Source organism: Scyliorhinus torazame, chromosome 7, assembly GCF_047496885.1.
Source record: "Scyliorhinus torazame isolate Kashiwa2021f chromosome 7, sScyTor2.1, whole genome shotgun sequence".
Lineage (NCBI taxonomy): Eukaryota > Metazoa > Chordata > Chondrichthyes > Carcharhiniformes > Scyliorhinidae > Scyliorhinus > Scyliorhinus torazame.
Genome location: NC_092713.1, coordinates 104,881,264 through 104,904,960, shown reverse-complemented (window position 1 = coordinate 104,904,960; position 23,697 = coordinate 104,881,264). Strand labels below are relative to the sequence as shown.

The 23,697-nt window shown below is 46.5% G+C and overlaps 1 protein-coding gene across 1 annotated transcript in view; it reads right to left on the bottom strand.

Moving 5' to 3' along the window:
* kifap3a (kinesin-associated protein 3a) overlaps positions 1-23,697 on the bottom strand; it is a 403,618-nt gene that overhangs the window by 164,458 nt on the left and 215,463 nt on the right. The window contains exon 13 of the mRNA XM_072511212.1: positions 21,079-21,191. Within this exon, the coding sequence (XP_072367313.1) occupies positions 21,079-21,191 (113 nt within the window). The remainder of the gene's footprint in view (positions 1-21,078; positions 21,192-23,697) is intronic.

The following is a 23,697-nucleotide window of genomic DNA, read 5'->3' as shown; positions in this document are numbered from 1 at the left end:
TAAGGGCAATTTAGCATGGCCAACCCACCGAACCTGCACATCTTTGGACTGTGGGAGGAAACCGGAGAACCCGGAGGAAACCCACGCAGACACGGGGAGAACGTGCAGACTCCGCACAGACAGTAACCGAAGCCGGGAATTGAAATTGGGACCCTGGCACTGTGAAGCCACAGTGCTAACCACTATGCTGCCGTGCTGCTCGAATCTTCCATGATTCGGGACTAAATTATGTTTCATATGTTTGGTGTGAATGAAAATAAGTTGAACGGTTGCTGAGGGAATCAAAGCTGTCCTTGGAACAAACAGTTAAGATTTGTCAGGCTCACGAGCTAGCAGCACAGCATTCTAAAATGTTTCTCAGTAATGGCAGCGTCTTCTTGGAGGGGAGCACTCCGGTTGCTGCTCTTTTTCCAAAAAGGCGGGAAAGTTCCTGCAGCTCCTCGCACACCAACAAACAGGCTAAAGATCTATTTCTGCGTAATAGATGTGGTCAAAGGCACAAACCAAGGCAGTGTCCAGCATTTGGCAAGTTTTGTTCCAAATGCAAAGGAAAAAATTACTTTGCTCAGAATTGTTCCTCTAAGCTCAACCCCAGATCAGTCAGCAGAGCGGAAGACACAGTTTCCAGTGATGAAACATAAGGCCATAAGACCTAGGAGCGGAAGTAAGGCCATTAGGCCCATCGAGTCCACTCCACCATTCAATCATGGCTGATTTCAACTCCATTTACCCGCTCTCTCTCCATAGCCCTTAATTCCTCGAGAAATCAAGAATTTATCAACTTCTGTCTTAAAGACACTCAACGTCCCGGCCTCAACCGCCCTCTGTGGCAATGAATTCCACATTTCATCATGGTCATCATTTCATCAATTCCATCATTGCTTGTTAGAGTAATAACAGAGAAGAATAAGTTTTTGGAGCCATCAAAAAATTCTCCATCACTTAATTCTCTGTCCCATTCTGTATTGTATCCTAGAGCTTGGATTCATTATTAGGTGATCAGTCCTGTGAAGAATTAGGTCTAGTGCCGTTGGTATATAGCATCCACAATGGATTCAATCAACACTCCAACGATTTTGAGAACATTATCAGCAGATTCAGCGTTACAAAGCGTCACCATTGTCACATGGTAGATCGCCAGCAGATTTACTCTTGAATTTAAGGTTGTGTACCACACTTCCACACTTGGAAAAGAAGGAGGAGAATGCAGTGGTACTGCGCGAAATGAAAAACATTAAAGCAAAATAAAAGCAGTTCTATGATAGAGTGTCTAGAACTTTCCACCTCTCAGTAGTGATGACATTGTGAGAATAGAAGATTCAGGCAATTGGTTGAGAAAAGCCATTTTCTTGAAGAAGTAGCACTTCGTCCATACAATGTACAGAGAGAGGAAGGGTTAGTTTTAAGAATAAAACGTTGCGCACTCTTGAAAAAGAGAAGACTTTCACAACTACGTGATGGATGACGAATCAACATCAGAACCAACGTCAGCTGCAGTGTCAGATAGTTCAGCAATTCCCGAGCATGAGAATGTCATGGAGAACATTGAATCTACAAGTTCTGAGCAGCAAGGTCAAACATTAAGATCAACCAGTCAGATGAAAACCTGATCGACTCAATTTGTAGATTTTAACTATTTGTACATACTATGCTTGTTGTTCGTGTGTGTGTGTGTGTGTGTTGTAGCCATGTAAAATGGCTGCGTCCCGATTAATTTGGCCAAAACCCGATTTGAAATGGCTAACCGGAAAGGCTGCTGGGAAAAGCAGGTAACAAGACAGAAACGGACAGCTGCAGACAGAATAGCATATTCGGCTCTGGGAAAGTTGGCCCAGATCGATACTCAGGGCTATTAACAGCCCATCCACCCAGACATCTGCAGGGTAATCAGCTATCCCTGGGAACAATTGCAACATATTAGCAATTGAATACCGGGCCAGACCTGTCGGCGCCTGCGGTGGCCGAAACAAAGGCATGTGAACGACCACCCCCCGATCGGGGAATCGCCTCGCAATTGGACGTATCGACCCCAGTGATTGGGAACAGGTCCAATCACTTGGGAATCAGGGTCAAGGACCGCCCCGGGAAGCCCCTGGGCCCTATAAAGTAAGGGGCCAAGTTCAGATCGCTCTCTCTCCCTTCTTTGCCTGCTCGAGACCTTCGCAAGAACAGCAACCGGCAACTGTAAGTTTTGAATCCAGCGATCGCTATCCGGTAAAGACTCCTAGCCATCGACCTGTAGCAGCCTTTTGAATCCCGCGGGCCAGATCCGATTGGATAAGCCATTCGTTTCCCTGACCTGGTGGGCTCTTCCTAAAGTTAAGTATTGGCCAGTAGTGATAGGTTTATTATATAGATAGTAGGATTATTGTGTAAACATTACTTGTTGTATATAATAAATGACCGTTGATTTCAATCTTACTAAGCGGTGTGCTGACTTATTAATCATAACTTGAACTTGAACCACGTGGCGGTATCAGAAAGATACCTGGCGACTCGTGAGCAAAGGTGACGTAACCAGAGCTAATAAACTAAGGCTAAAAAGAGCAACATAATTGGCGACTCCGCCGGGACCCGACATAGAAGTGGAAAACCACTCCGGGAGAACCCCAACAATTTGAATTAGAATCCAATCGGAAACAGAAACAAACAAAAAAAAACCTCACAAGTGTTCAAGCAGTTCTGGTTAATAATTCGGAAGTGTGTGTATGCATGCGTAACTAACAGGGTTATAAGGTAAAACTGATAGATTTTGTTGTGCCAAAACTGTCGGAAGTCTGTATTTTCGGAAATTAGCGCAAGCCGTACCCGCATCTACGACACCACCTTAGCCCCCTGTTCCAAATTTGAACGTAACGAGCAGATAAGAGAGATAGCCATGCAGGCAATGCAGCGCCTCATGAACCCCGAAGAATTTGCGGTCGCATCGATCAGCAGCAGTAGAGTGGGACAGTGTCCCATTTGGGAAGTGGAAATTCGGAAATTTCTCCAGGGCAAAGGATGGCCCATGTGGAATGATTTCTGCAATAATGACGATTCAGGTCCCGGAAGCATAGGGCATACTTGGTGGGAGAACCTGAGTGAGATCCATAAAAAGAGCTTAGCAAAAGCGCGCAAGCCGATGGCAATTGTGTCCTGTCTGGCACAATTGCGAGGCACAGAGGAGGTCGTCAGGACGCTCCACAAAGAAATAGAAGGCATACATCGTATGAGTAAAAGCGATGTATGCGAGGTTGAGAAAGAGAACTTGGAATTAAAAAGGAAATTAGCAGCAAAGGACGAAGAGGTGGCTGATGCCAAACGAGGTCACCAGTCTTGTCTGGCGCACTTGAGTAGTTTCCAGTCCCAGTATGAAAAGGCTGATCAGGACACGCAGCGTGCAGTCCTGGTAAAGAAAGAAACAGAAAAGCAGGTAGAGACGCTCCAGAAACAATGCAGTGATCTCAAGGCAGCCTTGAGAGCGCTCCACGCTGCAACCATGGAACAAAGGCAGAGTACCTTGGACCATGCAAAGTGCAGAAAGCAAATTGCAGACCTGCAAGCAATGCTTTCTGTCCAAAAGGGATTCCAAGACACCTTTGGGGAAGGTTTAGACCAGGAAGACGGCCCTGATTGGGAAGAACTGCAAGAGACAGCGCAGAGATATGTTCAGGGAGCATGTGCGCAGGGAAAACCCCAAAGGAGGAGAGCACCCCCACCCCCCACACAGCAGATAATACAGGCTCCCATGAACCCTGTAACAACCCACCGCACCGCCACAGCAGACGAGGCGGAAGTCTTATATTCCACCCCCCTCACAGTGACCCAATTACGGGACGCGTGTGCGAAAATCACACCGTTCCTCCCCGCTTCAGACCCACACCATTTCTTTGCCACCGTCAAACACCAGGCGACCATGTACGGCCTGGATGAAAAGGAGCAGGTAAAGCTCATGGTCCTCAGCTTAGACCCATCGGTCGCAGCAGCCCTTCCCGGCCCACAGAATGTAGGAGGAGGCACCCTTGCAGAAATGCATACCGCGATCCTGGATGCGATCGGGTACAACCGGGGCGACCCCGTTAACGGTCTAAATAAATGCAGACAGAAAAAGTCTGAACACCCCACAGCGTTTGCAGGACACTTGTGGATTCCCTTTGAAGCCGTTTTCGGCAACGTAGACCGTGCCCATTTGTCCGCAGACAATATGGCCAAATGGACCCGCACCCTTATCTCCCATGCCACGGAAGCAGGACAGAATGCCTGTAGTAATTATGACCCCTCGGAGGAGGCTCATAATGAGAAGTGGGTGGTCAAAAGATTGTCCCGCATTTGGGAACAAGCGGCTCACGGTAAATCCGCAGCTAGGACCCCTGAGGAAAACCAAGCCGCCGCAGACGTGCAGGCAGTAAGAACCACTCTCCACAACCCCGCCTGGGTAAACGAGGGAAAGAGCAGTCCCCCAGCAAAACCGCAAGAATGCTACAATTGCGGACAGTTGGGACATTTTGCCAAAGAATGCAAGGCCCCTAAAAAACCACAGAGAGCCCATCAGACAGGCACTCTCACTAAGAAAAAGGCAGAGCCCATACATAGCATTAGCGCCCAGTCCGATCAGACAGACTTGACCGGAACGGACTGACGGTGTACAGGCTCCCCCAGCTGGGTCTGCGATACCCTTTGGGATAGGTCAGGATGACCCGTAGTCGCAGCAAAGGTTAGGGGACAGCCGATCGAGCTTCTGTGGGACACAGGAGGGTCCCCGCACAACCTTAAATTCCTCCACCCTTAGTAAGGACACGTGGCCCACCACAGCCACTATCACCCTCAGCGGCTTCACAGGCCACTCACAACAGGGACATATCACAACCCCTGTACCCATCCAGATCGGAACTATTAATACAAAACACCCCGTAGTGTTAGTCGACCTGCACCCAACAGCAGAGCACATTTTAGGGATCGACTTTATGAACTCTCACCACCTCTCTTTCGATCCAGTCAACCAGTGTGTCTGGAAGATGGTGAAATCCGCTAGAGCCCCCGCAACACTCAATATAGGGGATTACATGAACAAAATTAGCGCAGTAGGCGAGTTTTGGTTCAACCCCACCACACTCAGCACGGACCGACAGGTTAGGGCAGTCCTGCAAAAGAACAGGGCAGCATTTGCAACCCACAAACACGACTGTGGACGGATGACTGGTTCCGTACAGATAACCGGACCGGACCCAAGACCCCCAAAACAGTACAGATTTCCCCTAGAAGCAGAGGGAGAAATCCTAAAGGTCATAGAAAGCTTATTAGAGCAGGGCGTCCTAAGATCGGTAGCCTCAACTAATAATGCCCCGATTTGGCCAGTAAGGAAACCCGACGGATCATGGCGCTTGACCATTGATTATCGGGAGCTCAATAAAGTCACCCCCGCATCAGCCCCCACCGTTGCAACAAGTCCCGAGACCATGCTCAAACAGGGACTCCATGCCCGATATTTCACGGTTTTGGACGTCAGTAATGGATTCTGGTCCATTCCATTGGCAAAGGCGTGCCAGTATAAATTTGCCTTCACTTTCAGAGCGCAGTAGTACACGTGGACATGCCTGCCACAAGGCTTCCACAACTCCCCCTCCATTTTCCACTGATAGCTGACAAATGAACGAGCAAAATTTTCTCGCCCCGAATGTCTGGTACAGTATGTAGACGATCTACTACTGCAGACAGACACAAAGGAAGAGCACATTGAGCTTCTGTCCGAACTCCTGGAATTGTTACACTCCATTGGCTGTAAAGTCAAAAAGGCCCAAATATTGGAAGAAAAGGTGATATATTTGGGTACTATCATCACACACGGCAAACGCGAGATTGAGCACAAAAGAATTGACTCGATCGCTAAATTGCCCCTTCCCCAACACGTTTCAGTCCTCCGGTCGTTTTTAGGACTGGTTGGCTACTGCCGAAACCACATTGACGGTTTCGCCAGCAAGGCAGTGCCCCTCTCAGACCTCCTAAAGAAAGGAGCCCCCTGGGAATGGCTTCCGCAGCATACGGAGGCTGTGGAATCATTAAAACAGGTGCTCATAGCCGCCCCCGCACTACAAGTTCCCGACCCGCTTTCCCCTTACGCCATAGAGGTAGCGACCACAGACCGCACCCTTTCAGCACCACGTTAGCTGGTCGTGGAACGGCACGACCAGCTAAGACCCGTAGCTTATGCCTCCCGAATTTTAGATGCTGTGGAGCAGGGATTTTCAGCCTGTGAGAGGCACCTGCTCGCAGTTTTCTGGGCAGTCCAGTACTTTTCCTACATTACCGGACTGAACCCCATCACCATCTTGACCGAACACACCCCCACACAACTTTTACTAGACGGACGACTTAAAGACAGTACCGTCAGCCAAATCCGCTCTGTTAGGTGGACCCTTCTCTTACAAGGACGGGACATCACAGTAAAACGGACAAAGACTCACACATACCTAGCGGACAATCTACAGTACCCCGGACCCCCCCCGATGAGTGTGAAATCATCTCGCCCCACCATAATACAGGCCCCTTCATAGCTAAAACACCCCCCAGAAAACTAGCCACTCCATCTCAGAACCCCCCTCACCCGGACACGTGTGACCGCATCAGGATCTATGTGGGTGGATCTTCCACTATCCTGGATGGGCAACGCATAACAGGTTGTGGGATTTATGTGGAGGACGCGCAGGGACGCGCCCTCGAGGAAATCGCATTAAAATTACCCGGACACTTAGGCGCGCAGGCAGCAGAGCTTGCGGCCATCGCTTACATTGTAGAGCACCCAGATTCCTTCCCCAGCCCAGCAGACATATATTCAGACAGTCTATACGTCTGCAACAGCCTCACTGAATTTCTGCCCCTCTGGGAAACGAGAGGATTTGTTTCCGCGGATGGGCAACCCCTCCCCTCAGCCCCATTACTCCGCCATATTCTGGAAAAAGCCAAGAACAGGACTTTTGGCATTCTGAAAGTCCGCAGCCACCATCGTTCCTCCCCCCCTGGAAATGTAAAAGCCGACGCGCTGGCTAAGGCAGGATCCAGGCATGGGTACTTTTGGAAGCCCCCCGAGAGCGCCCCAGTGAGTGCGCCAGTGAGTGCAATTCAGGTCGCACAGACTAGGATCGAAGATCTAGTAGAGGCCCAGAAGCAGAATAGCGCTCTCACTGAAATCGTGAAAGGGAAGTTTCCAGCCTCATACGAAAGGTACAGAAATACCATAACCACACATTACGGTGTGGTGCTAAAGGACACCCTTTATGTAGTTCCTGAGCAGGATAGGAATCAAATGATCTGTTTATTCCATGATGGTCATGGACACCAGGGAATCGAACCCACCGCAGCCCACCTCAAACAGCTTTGTTGGTGGCCTAATCTCAAAGAGGATGTATCCCATTACATCGAGAATTGCCTCATCTGCGCTCAGAACAACCCAGATAGATATGCCAAAAAGGCACATCTCAGCCACACCCGACCCGTTAACGGCCCCTGGACTAACCTCCAGATCGATTTTATAGGTCCATTGCCCCCTTGCAGGAATGGCTATAAATATGTTCTGGTGGTCATGGATCCTTTTATAAAGTGGGTGGAAGCATTTCCAGCCCGCACCAACACCACGAAAACCACCGCCAAAATCCTAACCCACCACATTTTTACAAGATGGGGACTCCCCCGCAGTATTGAGTCGGACCAAGGTTCTCACTTTACGGGACGGGTCATGCAGAACGTCCTCACGATATTTGGCATAACCCAAAAATTTCACATTGCGTACCACCCTCAGTCGAGTGGTACAGTGGAGCGCATGAATCGGACCCTAAAAACCACCCTTAGAAAAATGGTCCAGCAAAACAACACCACTTGGGATTCGGTCCTCCCCTTTGCGCTGATATTTTTGCGTAACACTGTTTCCACCTCCACAGGTTTCACCCCACACACCCTCATGACCGGACGCCCCATGAAAGGGACAGAGTACTTGTTGGGTTTAGACCTGACCAGCCCTGAGGTTACGGCCCTCACCCATGAGAAAGCCGTTGAACAATTACTTATAAATGTAAAAACGGCTCAGTTAGCAGCCGCTGTTAAACTGGGCACTAAAAGAAAACAGAGCAAGGCCTGTTTTGCTAAGGCGGTACATGCTACAGAGTACAATATAGGACAACAAGTGATGTTGTCCGTGTATAACCCCAGCACATTTCTGTCTCCGAAATACTCGGGTCCGTGCTCCATTCCGGATAAAATAAGCCCGTCGGTATATAAAATTAAATACCAAAATGGTAAGACTACATGGTTTCACATAAACCAGCTAAAGGTTTATGGAGCACAGTCAAACCACTCCCACCACGTCATGCTTGATGCAGCAGACCAAACCCCGCCCACAGCCAACGTAACCACACCCACCCCTTCCACATCCAACCCAGACAAGGACGCGCCCCCGACTCCACCCACTAACTTTACGCTCCGCCCCGGAACGCCCACAGACTGCAGCAGCACAGACAGCGACTGTGACTCTGACGACAGCCACAGCACACCTCCCTACTATCCTGGTCCCACACCCAACAATCCCGACTTCGACTACAGTGACCCTTTCCTCATCACCTACTTAAATAAACCCCACCACCGACCACCGAACCACACGGACGACCCCGACTTTGTCCCCACCCAACTCGACCCTACTCATTGGCACCGCGACAACTCCTGCAGACTCGTCCGCAACGACGAGGACGACCCCAACTCACACCACGCAGCCCTTTCCGCCCTAATTCACTCCAGAGTTTGGCACCCGGGAGAAGGTGACGACCTCGGGTCTGACTCCCAAGCCGCCAATGCCTTTGCGACCCTGTTCGCAACAGAGAACTGAGGTGTCCACATGATGATTTAAAGGAGACACTTGGTGAAAAGTGTTGTCCTTCCTGATGGAACCTGCAGGATGTTTTCCGTTGTTTGTATGTTTGTTTAATGTTGTTCGTCCAACAGGAGAATGTTCTCTCCGCCACACACCCATTCACCTGAACTTTTTAACTTTTTCCCACTGACACCCACCGCGGCCACACGCCCATTCGGCTGATACCTCTGAGGACTTGCCTCAGACACCCGATCGTAACTGCTCTTCTGATTTGACGGAAGATTCAGAACAGCAACCCCACCATGATGACTACATTTTTGTCCGTTCTCGTCGGTTGCTCAGGCAGTGGAGAAACGGCGTGCGACCCGCCCTGCCTGGGGACCCCCCCGTTGGACAAAAACGCTCGGGTAGGGGACATACGGTATTGGTAGCCGTCCTACCCCGGGACTCCATGCAAATCTTACCCGTCGCGGCCCATACGCACCTCATTCGACCTTTTCCTTTCAAAAAGTTTTATTTATTTAGGCAACCTTTGGTTTGCCGCCAAATGCTATTTACATCCTAGAACATTTGGATGCTAAACTTAGCACTGGTCCACCATTGGGAAGTGTGCCGTGTCCTAACATTTGTTTTGAAAAAAAAAATGGGGGAGCAGTCACATATTGTGACCAATTATAAGGGTTTAATTGGCCCCAAGAAGGACAGACACACTAACACACCGGATATTAAACCAAGGTAGTTACAGACACTATGCTTGTCTTACAGAACTCCAGAAGCTCCAAGACCGGAGAAAACCAGCGAACACAGAAAAAGAAAAGAAAGAGGACAACCATGAGGACTTCGGTCATCGTGCTCAACATTTTTTTGGACGTTTGGTTGCGCGGGAACGCGGACCCCATTACTCCAAACCCCCCTGCCGTTAATGTTTCACTGCCCCGCAGTACCGAGGGCCCAGTCACCAGCCACGCTGCATTATCCTGGTGTGCCAAGTTCATAACTTGGTACTCCTTATCGTACGTCATTGAGGCACTGTTAGCATTGGCCATACTCTGCTGTGCAGTACAGTCCATGCGCCTCCGCAAATGGAAAAGGAGAGCGTACCGCGCTCGAACCCCGGTATATCGGATCCGATCCCCGATATTCGGCTATGACCAGACCCCAGCGACCTATAAAGAATAAAGAGTATTCACTTGCGTTATTAACGTAAATAAAGAGATGTACAAACAGTTGTCATTAAAAAAAAAAATGTATGATCCTGAGCTTGACTGCCAAGCCAGGAAAGAGTATATTAGTATGTTTAGGAAGATAGGATAATGCAATGTTTAGTGAGTATAGAGTATTGAGGTAAAATTAGAGGTTCCCAGTTTTATTTTTTGATACATGCCCCTGCCTGACATAGCGCCCTCAAGAATTGTTTAGGTAAATTTTTGTGCATAGCTAGGGTCAGAGTAGTGGCCATGTAGGAGGTGCCCCCCAGGGTCAGGGAACGAAGAGGACAAAATTTATGTGATCATTCACGCTTCGCGTTAGGATCACAAGGCGGGAATGTAGCCACGTAAAATGGCTGCGTCCCGATTAATTTGGCAAAAACCCGATTTGAAATGGCTAACCGGAAAGGCTGCTGGGAAAAGCAGGTAACAAGACAGAAACGGACAGCTGCAGACAGAATAGCATATTCGGCTCTGGGGAAGTTGGCCCAGATCGATACGCAGGGCTATTAACAGCCCATCCACCCAGACATCTGCAGGGTAATCAGCTATCCCTGGGAACAATTGCAACATATTAGCAATTGAATACCGGGCCAGACCTGTCGGCGCCTGCGGTGGCCGAAACAAAGGCAGGTGAACGACCACCCCCCGATCGGGGAATCGCCTCGCAATTGGACATATCGACCCCAGTGATTGGGAACAGGTCCAATCACTTGGGACTCAGGGTCAAGGGCCGCCCCGGGAAGCCCCTGGGCCCTATAAAGTAAGGGGCCAAGTTCAGATCGCTCTCTCTCCCTTCTTCGCCTGCTCGAGACCTTCGCAAGAACAGCAACCGGCAACTGTAAGTTTTGAATCCAGCGATCGCTATCCGGTAAAGACTCCTAGCCATCGACCTGTAGCAGCCTTTTGAATCCCGCGGGCCAGATCCGATTGGATAAGCCATTCGTTTCCCTGACCTGGTGGGCTCTTCCTAAAGTTAAGTATTGGCCAGTAGTGATAGGTTTATTATATAGATAGTAGGATTATTGTGTAAACATTACTTGTTGTATATAATAAATGACCGTTGATTTCAATCTTACTAAGCGGTGTGCTGACTTATTAATCATAACTTGAACTTGAACCACGTGGCGGTATCAGAAAGATACCTGGCGACTCGTGAGCAAAGGTGACGTAATCAGAGTTAATAAACTAAGGCTAAAAAGAGCAACAGTGTGTGAGTGTATATATATATATATATATATATATATATATAGATTTGTTAAACCAGTTAAAAAAATGTTAAAGAAAAAAATTTGCACCGTTAGACACACATATAAATAGACTATTTTAAAAATAAATTTAAAGTACCCAATTCATTTTTTTTCCAATTAATGGTCAATTGAGCGTGGCCAATCCACCTACCCTGCACATCATTGGGTTATGATGGTGAGACCCACGCAATGTAAATGTACTGATGATAATTGTCATAATATGCACCCATGCACATCATGAGGTAAAAACAGGCAGTGACAGACACCCAAGTTAGCCAATCAACATACGGGCCAGAACACAACCAATCACCAGACAGAACCCCAGAGGGGGGGCTTCCAACTATAAAACATACGAGGCATCTGCACTCCGCCTCTTTCCACTGGTGACAACTGTAGTGACAGTCAGGGTGTATATATCAGTCAGCACCTTCTACACATGGACCAGAGCTAGCCTGGTCTAGAGACTTCCGGTGGCAGCTATGACGGAGTAGGTCGCACATTTGGTGGCTCCCGTTTCGGTCGGACTTTTGGACCTGTTTCCCTGACCTTTCTGTGCTTTTGAGCGCGGAACTGGAAAGCAATAGTACTCAGGCACTGAACCCATACAGAGTTGTATGGACTTAAGAAGCCGGAGGGACCGTAAACAGCACAAGAAGTGGTCAAGCAAGGGCACGGTGGAGGCTGTGAAAGAGACCAATATGGCCGATGTCCAGAGCAAGGCGCCGACAGCCCAGCCTACAATGGAGCAGCTGCTACAGGCCATGCAGAAGGGCTTTTTAGCTCTCAAGCGCGATAACATGGAGCCGCTCCAGAAGTCGATGGGCCGATTGGAAAAAAGGCTGGATGATCAGGCGGAGAAGCTCCAGAAGCTGAAGAAGGTGGAGGAGCAGGCCGACTTTCAAACAGTGGCGAACGTGGAGATTCGGAGGTTGAGGGATCAGCAAAAAATGCTCCTGGAAAGGCTGGAGGACCTAGACAACAGATCTCGCCGGCAGAATGTAAGAATAGTTGGCCTCCCGGAGGGGGCTGAAGGGCTGGATGCTGCCGCGTATGTGGGGGGTATGTTTCAGAAGCTGCTGAGAAACAAGGTGTTCCCTCGCCCGCCGGTGGTGGACAGGGCACACAGAGTGCAGATGAGGCAGCCGCGACGAGAGGGTCCCGCACGAGCGATGGTGGTCCGGTTCCACAGGTACCTTGACAAGGAGTGGGTTCTGCAATGGGCCAAGAGCACATGAAGCTGTACTTGGGACAATAGCACCCTGCATGTTTACCAAGACCCGAGTACTGAGGTGGCCAGGAGGAGGGGAGGCTACAGGTAGGTGAAGGAGATTTTGTATAAGAACAAGGTGAAATTTGGGCTGCTTTTTCCGGCGCGACTGTGGGTTACGTATGAGAGTCAGCACCACTATTTCGAGGAACCCGAGGAGGCGATGGACTTTGTTAAGAAGCAAGGGCTGGCCCTGAGCTGAGGATTCTTGGACACATGGTAGAACTTTTAAGTCTATTTTGTTTCTCTCTCACTGTGAGAGATGGCTGCATGCTTGGGTCCGTTCTTTTTGTATTTACTACCTTTTTAGGTGGATGTATTTTGGTTGCGATGTGTTTTTCTTGTTCTTTTTCATGGCTTCCTTGAATGTTTCCTTTTTGGGTTACTTGTTTGGTTGGAGTTTTGGTAGGGGGAAAATATAAAAAAGAAAATAGTTAAAAAGGTGCGGTTATGATGGGGGTTTCGGGGGGAGTTTTTGCAATCTTTTTCTGTGTTTGGAGGGGAAGGGCTGAGAGTGCCTGGTACTTCTTATCTCTATTTGTTTGATTTAAATCGCACTATTGTTGGGAATGTTTCGGACTTGTATAGAGTATTTGTTTAAGCAGGACTGATTTTGGGAAGTGGTATGGATAGGCCAGGGGGAGGGGAGCCAGGAAACAATGGGTGAGAGACGCACTGGCGCCGAAGCTGGGAGCCACCAGGCTAGCTGGGTGGGCCAGTCAACGGAAGCCAGGTGGGGGGGGGGGGGGGGGGGGTTCATATGGTTAGATTAGAGCAGGGGTTAGGTGGTAGGATGGTGTTGCAAAGGGGGGGGGGGGAGATCTGCTGACGAGGATGGAAATTGGACACGGCAACAGTGGGGAGGTCATGGGTGGAGCCGTCCAGGAGGCGGGCCAGAGGATGCGCGACACATGGCTGGGGGGCTGGCCAAGGAAAGGGGATGGCTGATCGGCAAAGGGGGGGGCGAAGTGCCCCCCAACCAGGCTGATCACGTGGAATGTTAGAGGGCTAAACGGGCCAGTGAAGAGGGCGCGTGTGTTCACACATTTGCGGGTTCTGGAGGCGGACATCGTCATGCTGCAGGAGATGCACCTGAAAGTGGCAGACCAGGATAGGCTAAGGAAGGGCTGGATTAGTCAGGTCTTTCATTCGGGGCTTGACACTAAGACTAGGGGGGTTGCGATCCTGATTAATAAAAGGGTTCAATTTGAGGCAGATGGGGGTGCAATCTACTGTTGCAGATGGGGGTGGCAGATTTGTTATGGTTAGGGGTAAGCTTGAAGGGGTGAGAGTAGTTTTGGTTAGTGTGTATGCCCCTAATTGGGACGATGTGGATTTTATCAGGAGGTTGCTAGAGAAGATCCCCGACTTGGACACGCGCAAACTGATCATGGGTGGGGAGTATAACACAGTCCTGGACCCGAGGCACAGTCTGATCCAGTTTAAGGTCATGCACCGAGCCCACATGACGGTGGCCCGGATGAGTAAATTCTTCGGGCTGGAGGACAAGTGTGCCAGATGCGCTGGTGGGCCGGCTAATCACGTGCACATGTTCTGGCCGTGCCCTAGACTCAGGAGGTACTGGCAGGGATTTGCGGACATCATGTCCCAGGTTTTGAAAACTGGGGTGGTAATGAGTCCTGAGGTGGCAATCTTTCGGAGGACCCAGGAGTCCAGGAGGAGAAGGAGGCCGACGTCTTGACCTTTGCTTCCCTGGTAGCCTGGCGACGAATACTGTTGACTCAAGGCCCCCGAAGACCGAAGTATGGCTATCGGACATGGCGAGCTTTCTCGGTCTAGAGAAAGTTAAGTTCGCCTTGAGAGGTTCACTATCGGGGTTCGCCCGGAGGTGGCAGCCATTCATTGACTTCTTCGCGTAGAATTAACCGTCGGCTTTTCTTTTTTGTACAGTACCATACAATGTCATTATTTTATATGCCCAAAATACCTCAATAAAATTGTTTATTAAAAGAAAAAAGAGCTAGCCTGGTCTAGTAAGTTAGAGTTAGCACACTTATAGAGTAGTAGAGTGTCAACCCTCAGCCAGCTGTGTGCATTGTTACAGAAGTTCAATAAATCGTATTGAACCAACGCCTACGTTTGGTGTATGCTTTACAGTTCATCTGCATCCTGTTGCAGTCCGTGTTACCCCAGGGTGAATAACACAACAATAATGTATTAATTTATTCCTTCAAAGGGAAGGGGATGTAGTAATATCATGGTTGTGTTGCAATTCACCGACTAACCACTAGGAGTCTCATTTGTATATAAGTGAATGTTAGAGTCAGTTGACCTGAGACTGACTGGGGAGCTGGGAGACAGAGGTTGCTTGCGCATTTTCATACTGTTATTCATTTGCTATTTTGTATATATTTGACCCACTGTTAATGTTAATAAATAGTTTATAGCTTCAGCAACAAGTCTTCTTGTAATATAAATAAGGCCATCCGACAACATTACATTCGCTTCTCGATGTGATTGAAGTAGCAGACCTGCTTTGAATGAATGATTATACATATCAATCAGAGGATCTATTAGCAAGTCTTTAAACTTCTTATTAAATTAACTCCTAAAACCATCGGCACCCGTTCTTTACCAAACTGAAGATCCCTCAAGGCAAATATCACTTCCTCCTTAGAAATGGGAGCATTTTGGGGTCTTCAGAAATTGTTGCGAGTTTAAAGGAAGAGAAAAATGTATTAGTGTATCTCCTGAATGACCGGCATAGAAGCTTTTAAATGCCCCATTAATATCCTCCTTCTTAGAAAATAGAATTCCTCCAATGCAGAAGGAGGCCCTTCAACCCATCGAATTTGCACAGACCTTCTGAAAGAGCACCATACCCAGGCCCACTTACCCACTCTATCCCCGTAACCCATCTTACCTGCACATCTTTGAACACTAAGGGGCAATTTAGCATGGCCAATCCACTTAACGTGCACATCTTTGGACTTAATGAGAATAATCTTTATTGTCACAAGTAGGTTTACATTAACACTGCAATGAAGTTACTGTGAAACGTCCCTGGTCACCACATTCTGGCACCTGTTTGGGTATGCTGAGGGAGAATTCAGAATGTCCAAATTACCTCACAGCACATCTTTCAGGACTTGTGGGAGGACCCGGAGGAAACCCACACAGACACGGGGAGGACGTGCAGACTCCGCACAAACAGTGACCCAAGCTGGGAATCAAATCTGGGACCCTGGCGCTGTGAAGCAACAGTGCTAATCACTGTGCTACCGTGCCGCCTAATCTTAATCATGAAATGAAATGAAAATCGCTTATTGTCACAAGTAGGCTTCAAATGAGGTTACTCATGCTATTACCCTTGGAATCTAGCACAGGGAAGTAGCCCTAGTGTCCATCTTCTTAAAGCCAAATATCTACTCTTTTCTCCCCCCCCCCCCCCCACAAACTGAAAGTTTTTGTTTGGTAAACTTATACTCCTCTCAGCATGTTGAGTCAGCAAGGAAGCCAGTGCCGTTCAGATTGCGTTAATTCCTTTAAGCATTGAATGGCTAGGATTCCTACCATACTACCTCTCTGTTTCACCACTCCAGCGTATTACGCTTTTTTGCCATATACAAAATGACCAAGCCTCTTGCAAAGACCTTGCAGGTTTTTCACAGGCTTACTTCAGAGAGAGAATAGACTGAATAAAAGAGAGCAAATTCGACCTTGAAGTACAAAGTAAAGTTATGATTCTTCAGCACAGATGCATTAAATCTCCAAGGATAAGTTTGCTTGAATAAAAATTCCAAGAACACCAGGGCATGATCGAAGACTACAATACTAGCGACAGAGCAGGAGACCATTGAATGTGATATTGGTTGGGACATGGAAAAATAATCAATTCTAGTATTACATTGGTGAGGAGCGGAGAAAGTGGTGAACTCTGTCTTTGGGATGCAACATTCTCCAAACATCCAAGTACTCCATATCAATGCCTTTGCTTAATGTGATAGGCTTCCTAGTTATGACAAGTTTGTTAATCAAAGGATTAAGATGGCAGTTGAAGTCCCCACCTATGAAGGAATTTATTGAAACTAATTCGGCAAAATCCATAACGACTTTAGTAACAGAATCAGGAGAGTAGTTTGGAGGGCCATACGTTCCCCATGCAGCATCCCCTTAACAATTACACATCTTTCCCCCTTTTCCATCATACAGTCCTCCAGTCTAAATGGCACATTTTTACTTACTAAAAGCGTAACTCTGGTTGAGAATGAGGCAAAAAAAATCACCTGTCCTACCCAGTCCCGCTTCAATTTCTGGTGCTCCTTGTCATCTAAATGAGTTTCCTGCAACAAAGCTATGTTAGCTTTCTCCTTTTTAAGGAAAGGCAAAGGGTGGGATTCCCCGTTTCAGGACGCCCGGAATGCATTCCCCAATGGGACGGAGAATTGGGCGTCGAGGAAAAATCCAGATTGCTGCCCAAGACGATGCCCCCCCCCCCAGGGACCCCCGTAACAGGTGAACCCTCCACAGTGACCGCCTGCCTAAAGGGACCGCCCCTCACAGAGCCCACCCCTCCAGAAATGAGACCCTTGTCTGGAAGCTAGAGAGCAGTCCAGAAAGGGGCAGTGTGAAGAATTACAGCTGTGACACTTAACTTGCAGCACCACATGGCCATTGCTGGAAAGAAGCAGGTGTGACCTGTGTCTGGTTCCCACAGATCCACTAGCTGCACGCCATTCATAGCTTTCTAGCAGTGGTCTGTGATTAACAGTTTCTACAAACCATCTGCAGTTTTGATTCATTCATCTACCATCATTGGTTCGTGGCCTAAGTGATGAACCCCAATGTTTGCAACATTGACCAGATCAAAGAAAGCTGAGTGCATTCCCAGCACTGAGTGCATTCCAATCTATCAAACATGTGATTTCACTGCACTACTCTCTTTGTTGAAGCTGTCAATCACAGACCATAACTAGAAAGATATGAATGTCTTGCAGCTAATGGGTCTGTGGAATGGGTGGAGGGGGGGTCCCTTTAGGCAGGGGGTCGCTGTGGAGGGTCCACCTATTACTTAAGGATAACTCATTGTAGTGGTCAATTGGTAAATCATCTCTGTCAGAATGAAAAATAATAACACAGCATCAGGAAGTAATTATAACGACAAGAGATAGAGTCTGGATTATACAGTAAACTGCAGTCTGTTACTCCAAATTATTGCCTTCCATGGAGATGACAAAGACCAAGGCTTTAGCCGGATTGTCAAACATCTTTATAGATTATTATGGGCCTGGGTCGTTGGTTGTCCCTAGACTTCAGAGGCAAGATATGATGTGCCCTTTCTAATTTAATACATTTTAAATTCAGAGTACCTAATTTCTTTTTTTCCCAATTAAGGGCCAATTTAGCGTGGCCAATCCACCTCCCAATCTTTGGGTTGTGGAGGTGAGACTCACGCAGACACGGAGAGAATGTGTAAACTCCACACGGACAGTGACCCAGAGCCGAGATCGAACCTGGGACCTCGGCACCGTGAAGCAGCAGTGCTAACCACTGTGCCACCGTTCTGACTGCCATTTCTAATTTAATGTGCCCACCTTTCGTTTCTAAGTCAAGGCAACGTGGTAGCCAACTCCCAAAGAATTTAACTGGGAACTTACCCTCAGCTCGTTCTGGCAAACCGACAATCAGAACATTCTCACTCCGTCCTCGGTTTTCCAGGTCATCAAGGAATTCTGACAGACCATGCAACTGCCTTTCCAAAGATGGTAAGCAGGCCTCTACCAAGGAAGTTGCATTTTCGTCAGTACTAAATCTCTCGTCCGCTTCGTCAAGCCTTTTATCAGTATTCTGCAGTTCTATAGTATGAGAACCGATACTTTGTGCTAACAGACCGAGTTTCTCATCAATGACCTTAATAGTATTAGCAGTCATCAGTTGTAATCACTTTTGAGTGTGCCGGTTCAAAAGCCTGTTCACTCACTAAATCGCTATGTTGAGGAGTCGGCTCCACTCCAGTCACTTCTGACTGCTCTTTTTTGTCGACAATTTTGGTAATATCTTTTGCCATTTTATCATCAAGGTTTAGTCGGAAATCGTCCAGGGACATAATATGGAGTTCTCACTCCAGGATTAATTAAACACGAACTGTGTGAGCGTTACAAATTAAAGGATTATAGGCTGAGTAGCACCAGAGTTTACAGAAACTTAGCTATTCACACGGTCGCATCACGTGACCCCCGCAATGGACAATTTTGTAAAGCAAATAAAAGCAAATTACTGTGGATGCTGGAATCTGAAACAAAAGCAGGTCTGACAGCATCTGTGGAGAGAGAAGGGAGCTAATGTTTCAAGTCTGGATAACTCTTTGTTAAAACAAAGAACTTGAAATAAGGTCAGATTTGTACTGTTGTGGGAGTTGGGGGCGGGAGGGGCGGTTGTATGGAGAAGTGGGGCTGCATAGAGCGCCAACTATAGGTGGAGATTGACAAAGGTGTCGTGGACAGAAAGACAAAGGGAATTTAAATGGTGTGATCAAGGCCAAGAAGGGCACATTAGTGGCACATTAAGAGATTAGAATGTGTTAATGGCAGAACAAAGGTAGGCAGGGTGCCAAAGGACAATTGGGAACAGATGTCCCAAGTCAGGTGAGTGGGGGGGGGGGGGGGGGGGGGGGTGAACAATGGTGATCACAGAATAAACAGTGCAGAAGAGGCCCTTCGACTTATCAAGTCTCCCATCAAGGCATGAAAGACTCCTGACCTGCCTACCTAATCCCATTTGCCAGCACGTGGCCCAAGGCCTTGAATGTTATGGCGTGCCAAGTGCTCATCTAGGTACTTTTTTTAAAGGATGTGAGGCAACCCACCTCTACCACTCTCCCAGGCAGTGCATTCCAGACCTTCACCACTTTCTGGGTAAAAATGTTTTTCCTCAAATCCCCCCTAAACCTTTTGCCCCTCACCTTGAACTTGCGTCCCCTCGTAACTGACCCTTCAATTGAGGAGAACAGCTGCTCCCTATCCACCCTGCCCATGCCCCTCATAATCTTGTATACTCGATGGAAAAACTGAAAATAAATTGATAGAAGTAAAAATGGGGTGAAGGTGGAGGAGAGAATTCACAGTCTGAAGCTGTTGAACTCAATCTTTTTAAACGTAGTTGGATACATTTTTGTTTCTATAGGGTATATGATAAATACTGCACAGGATATGGATCTAAAAGTTAATAGATGGAGGTTTTAAAATAAAATGAGAATTGCAGCCAACAATACAGAAAGATATAATAGGATACTGTTCTTTGTTAGGGGCAATTGATTTCATGGTCTAGATTATGGATGAATGGGATAAACTGTGCTGATAAGTCTTTCAATAAAAGCAAATTACTGTGGATGCTGGAATCTGAAACAAAAACAGAAAATGTTGGAAAATCTCAGCGGATCTGACAGCATCTGTGGAGAGAAAAGGGGGCTAACGTTTCAAGTCTTTTGTCATAGACAAAATCAAAGAGTCATCCAGACTTGAAACGATAGCTCCCTTTTCTCTCCACGGATGCTGTCAGACCTGATAAATCTTTGCTCAGCTTTGGACCCTAATATTTGCTAATCGTCATTCTCATTAAAATAAACCTGAACATGTCAAAACTCAGGTTAGATTGCTATTTGCAAGTATCGTCAGTTACTGCATATAGAAAAATACTAACAAATATAACAATGCAAACTTAAATAAACTGCAAAAAACCTATCACCTTCCTTAATCCATTCAGAATAAATGTGTACAAACAAATGTATTGAGAGACTGGCCAAGTCTCATTTTTCCCAAACTATCGTGAGACACGTGCACTAAACCCACATTATATTCAATTAACTGTTAAATCATTTTGAAGGTTAAAACTTTAAAATGTAGGTGATTTATTTTCATAGAAGGCATCTTACACATGCTTCTTATGACCCAACGGTGAGTAAATACAAATATACACAGGCTATTTCACACCTTCATTTCTACAACAACACAATATAGCCAAACCATAGTTCTGGTTCAGGTTAATTATAAAGCATTACAGGCCTGCCTGTTTTATGAAATGGATAATTGTTTCTGTTGAGACTGGTAGAGATCAAGGATGGGATCATATTTTGTGTGACAATGTGCTCCATATTGAGGATAATTCAGACAAGACATTTTCTTCGATATTGGAATCAACAGTGAACCATATAATTCAATTTCGTACTAGTCAAAGGAGAAGCAATCCAGAAAAACTACATCTCCCCGATCTGAGGGGCCATTACCCTTTTAGCCAGGGGCCGCATTATCAAACTAGTGTCTGATAATCAAGAGTTTGAAACCTCATGCTCAAAGTGGGTTCAAAACAACAATATGACAGAAGCAAGCATTGTTAAATTTGTACTTTTGCAACAAAAAAAGCTCCCTGTAATGGTCAAGGCAATCATTAAGAATGTTTGTGTTAACGCACATATGGGTGCAGCCAAAACACATCCCACGAGCAATATGATAATTACTCCAGGTAAATCACTTACAATGAAGCAAATCACTCAACAGTACTTACAATGAAAAGATTTTTGCTTTCACCTTCATGCTGAGAAACATTCCTGATCATTTTCATCAATAGTGAATCCTTGAATTTGAAGGCTCGTTTCATCAGCATTTTCAGGCCATTTCCTAAAAGGTATAATGTTCAAAGTCAGCCATATTGAGTTAATTTTCACAGCAAAATAATATGGTTAGACATATACCCATTTAGCATTCCTAATTAACCACGTTTCATGTCAGTTATTTAGTATTGTAAGTAAACAGGAATAACTACATCTGAAATCAAGGGATAATAAATGTTAAAAATGAATGTTAGCAGAAATAGAAGTTAACATGGAAACTATTTAAAAATAAGAAGTTTCTTGCAATGGAATATCACATTTGTTTGTAAATGAAATTCCATTCTGATTGTCCAGCAGTATCAAAGCAGCAAGGATTACAAACACAGAAAACATACTGTGGAAGAATACATGGTCCTTCAACTATATTGAAATAATACTAACAAGATATAGTTCAAGTTACCCACAGATTACTTGTTCAAAAGGAGTCTTATTACTGATGTCTTTATACTCATGCAGTACCATGATAGTGTTTCAATATACTTAAATTTAACTTAAGGCAAGAGAACCTATAAGTTCATAGAATGAAAGGTCACAACCAGTGAAATAATTGCAAGTTTTGCAGACGACAAATAATCGCTTCAAGGCTGTTTACAATTTTCCTTATATTGACCCCATGGTGAGCTTCCTGCCACATATCCCAACCATCACCATGAACACCCAACTGTACCCTTGCCTTAGCTTATCTGCTACTGAAAACCTGCATCCATGTTGTTATTTTCAGACTTGATGATTTCAATGCACACCTGACTGGCCTCCCTTGCTCTATCCTCAACAAACTGAGGTCCAAAATGCCACTGCCAATGCCCTAACTTGCATCCATCATTCCTATTGTCATTTGTGCCCCATTAAAACAACACTTCTATATTAAAACCAGGATGAGCTGATTTGGTATTTTCCTGGACTCGCCCAGAATTTGCCCTCCAATCCTATGTCCCGAGTGTGGGCTTCCCAGGAAAGCATTTTTCTTGGATTTCTCTCCTATTGTCGCTGCCCAATTATGGTTGGTCTATGTGTATGCACATTGTGCTACGATGCAGTCCAGAACCAGCACAGGCTGCATAGGTGTGGATTAATGGGATTCAGGCCTCTGCAAATTCTGTTTCTTTTCTTGTGGTCAACATATTTGACTCTGGGTAGCCCAGCAACAGACAAATTGGGAGGGATTTCCCAGCCGATCTCGCTGACGGTAAACCCCTGGCAGTGGGGGGAGGGGGGATCCAATGGGATAGCCCAACTGGCCAACGACAGGCCACCTCCACCACCGAGAAACATGCCGTGAGGGCGCATGGAAAATCTATCCCCCCCCCCATTTAATTTTTAAAATTCACATTATTGATCACTAATTAATAAGCTATAGTGCGGCACGGTAGCGCAGTTTTTAGCACTGCTGCCTCAGAGTGCCAGAGACCCAGGTTCGATTCTGACCTCTGGTGACAGGTAGAGCTTGCACATTCTTCCTATGTCTGCGTGGGTTTCCTTTGGGTGCTCTGGTTTCCTCACACAGTTCAAAGATGTGCTGGTTAGGAGGATTGGCCATGCTAAATTGCCCCTATGTGGGGTTACGGGATTAGGATGGGGAATTGAACCTTAGAGGGGTGCTCTTTCGGAGGGTCGGTGCAAACTTGATGGGCCGAGTGGCCTCCTTCTGCACTGTAGAGATTCTATGATTCTATACTGTGAATTCTTTCGATAAAAATATGGCCTATTCACATACTGCATAACTCTAATTTTGATTTGAATTAAAAGTTTTTAAAAAGGCGGAATTCGAAGTATGCAAGTTTTTTTTAGCTCATTATTCATTTTGTCTATAATGCTTACTTGGTAATCCTAATGAATAAATGTATTTACTTTATTTTCTGATGGAGAGATGGAAGAGAAAACTCCCCACTACAAATCACAAGAAATGCTACCTACAACTGGAGGTGCAAGATTCCAGTTTCTCAGCTTTCAAATAAAACATCAATGAAAAATTACTTACAAATTACAAGTAATTCCCCAATAAGAATGTTCTTGACAAATAGTTTTGCATCGTATTAAATTTAAGAATCTTAATTACAATATTGCTGCAAAAGGAAAAATGTCTTCCTATAATCCCTTTCTGAATCAGGATTTACACAATAGTAGCTTATACACAAATTAATAGAAGGACATGAAAAAGTATGTCGATTTTGACAAGATTATTTATAATTTGTGACAAAGAAGGTAAAATAATTGTAAATGTTCAATGGTCTTCCTGGCATCCACAGGGGAGAATTTTATAGAGGCAACAGGTATCTCAGCCACCCACTGGAGAGCCAGCGAGAGACCCATGTTGCCTTTGGGGATGGCCTGCCTATTTACAAGCCAATCAGGCAACTAACGGGCTATCAGCTGGCCTTCCATGATATTAGGGCCCTGTGGGAAGGAGCCGTTGATCAAACAGATGTTGGCAGCCCTTTTGCTCAGCAATGCCACAGGAATACACCCTCCAGAGGCTCAGGTAGCAGAGCGACCCAGGCCAGAGGTAAGTGAAG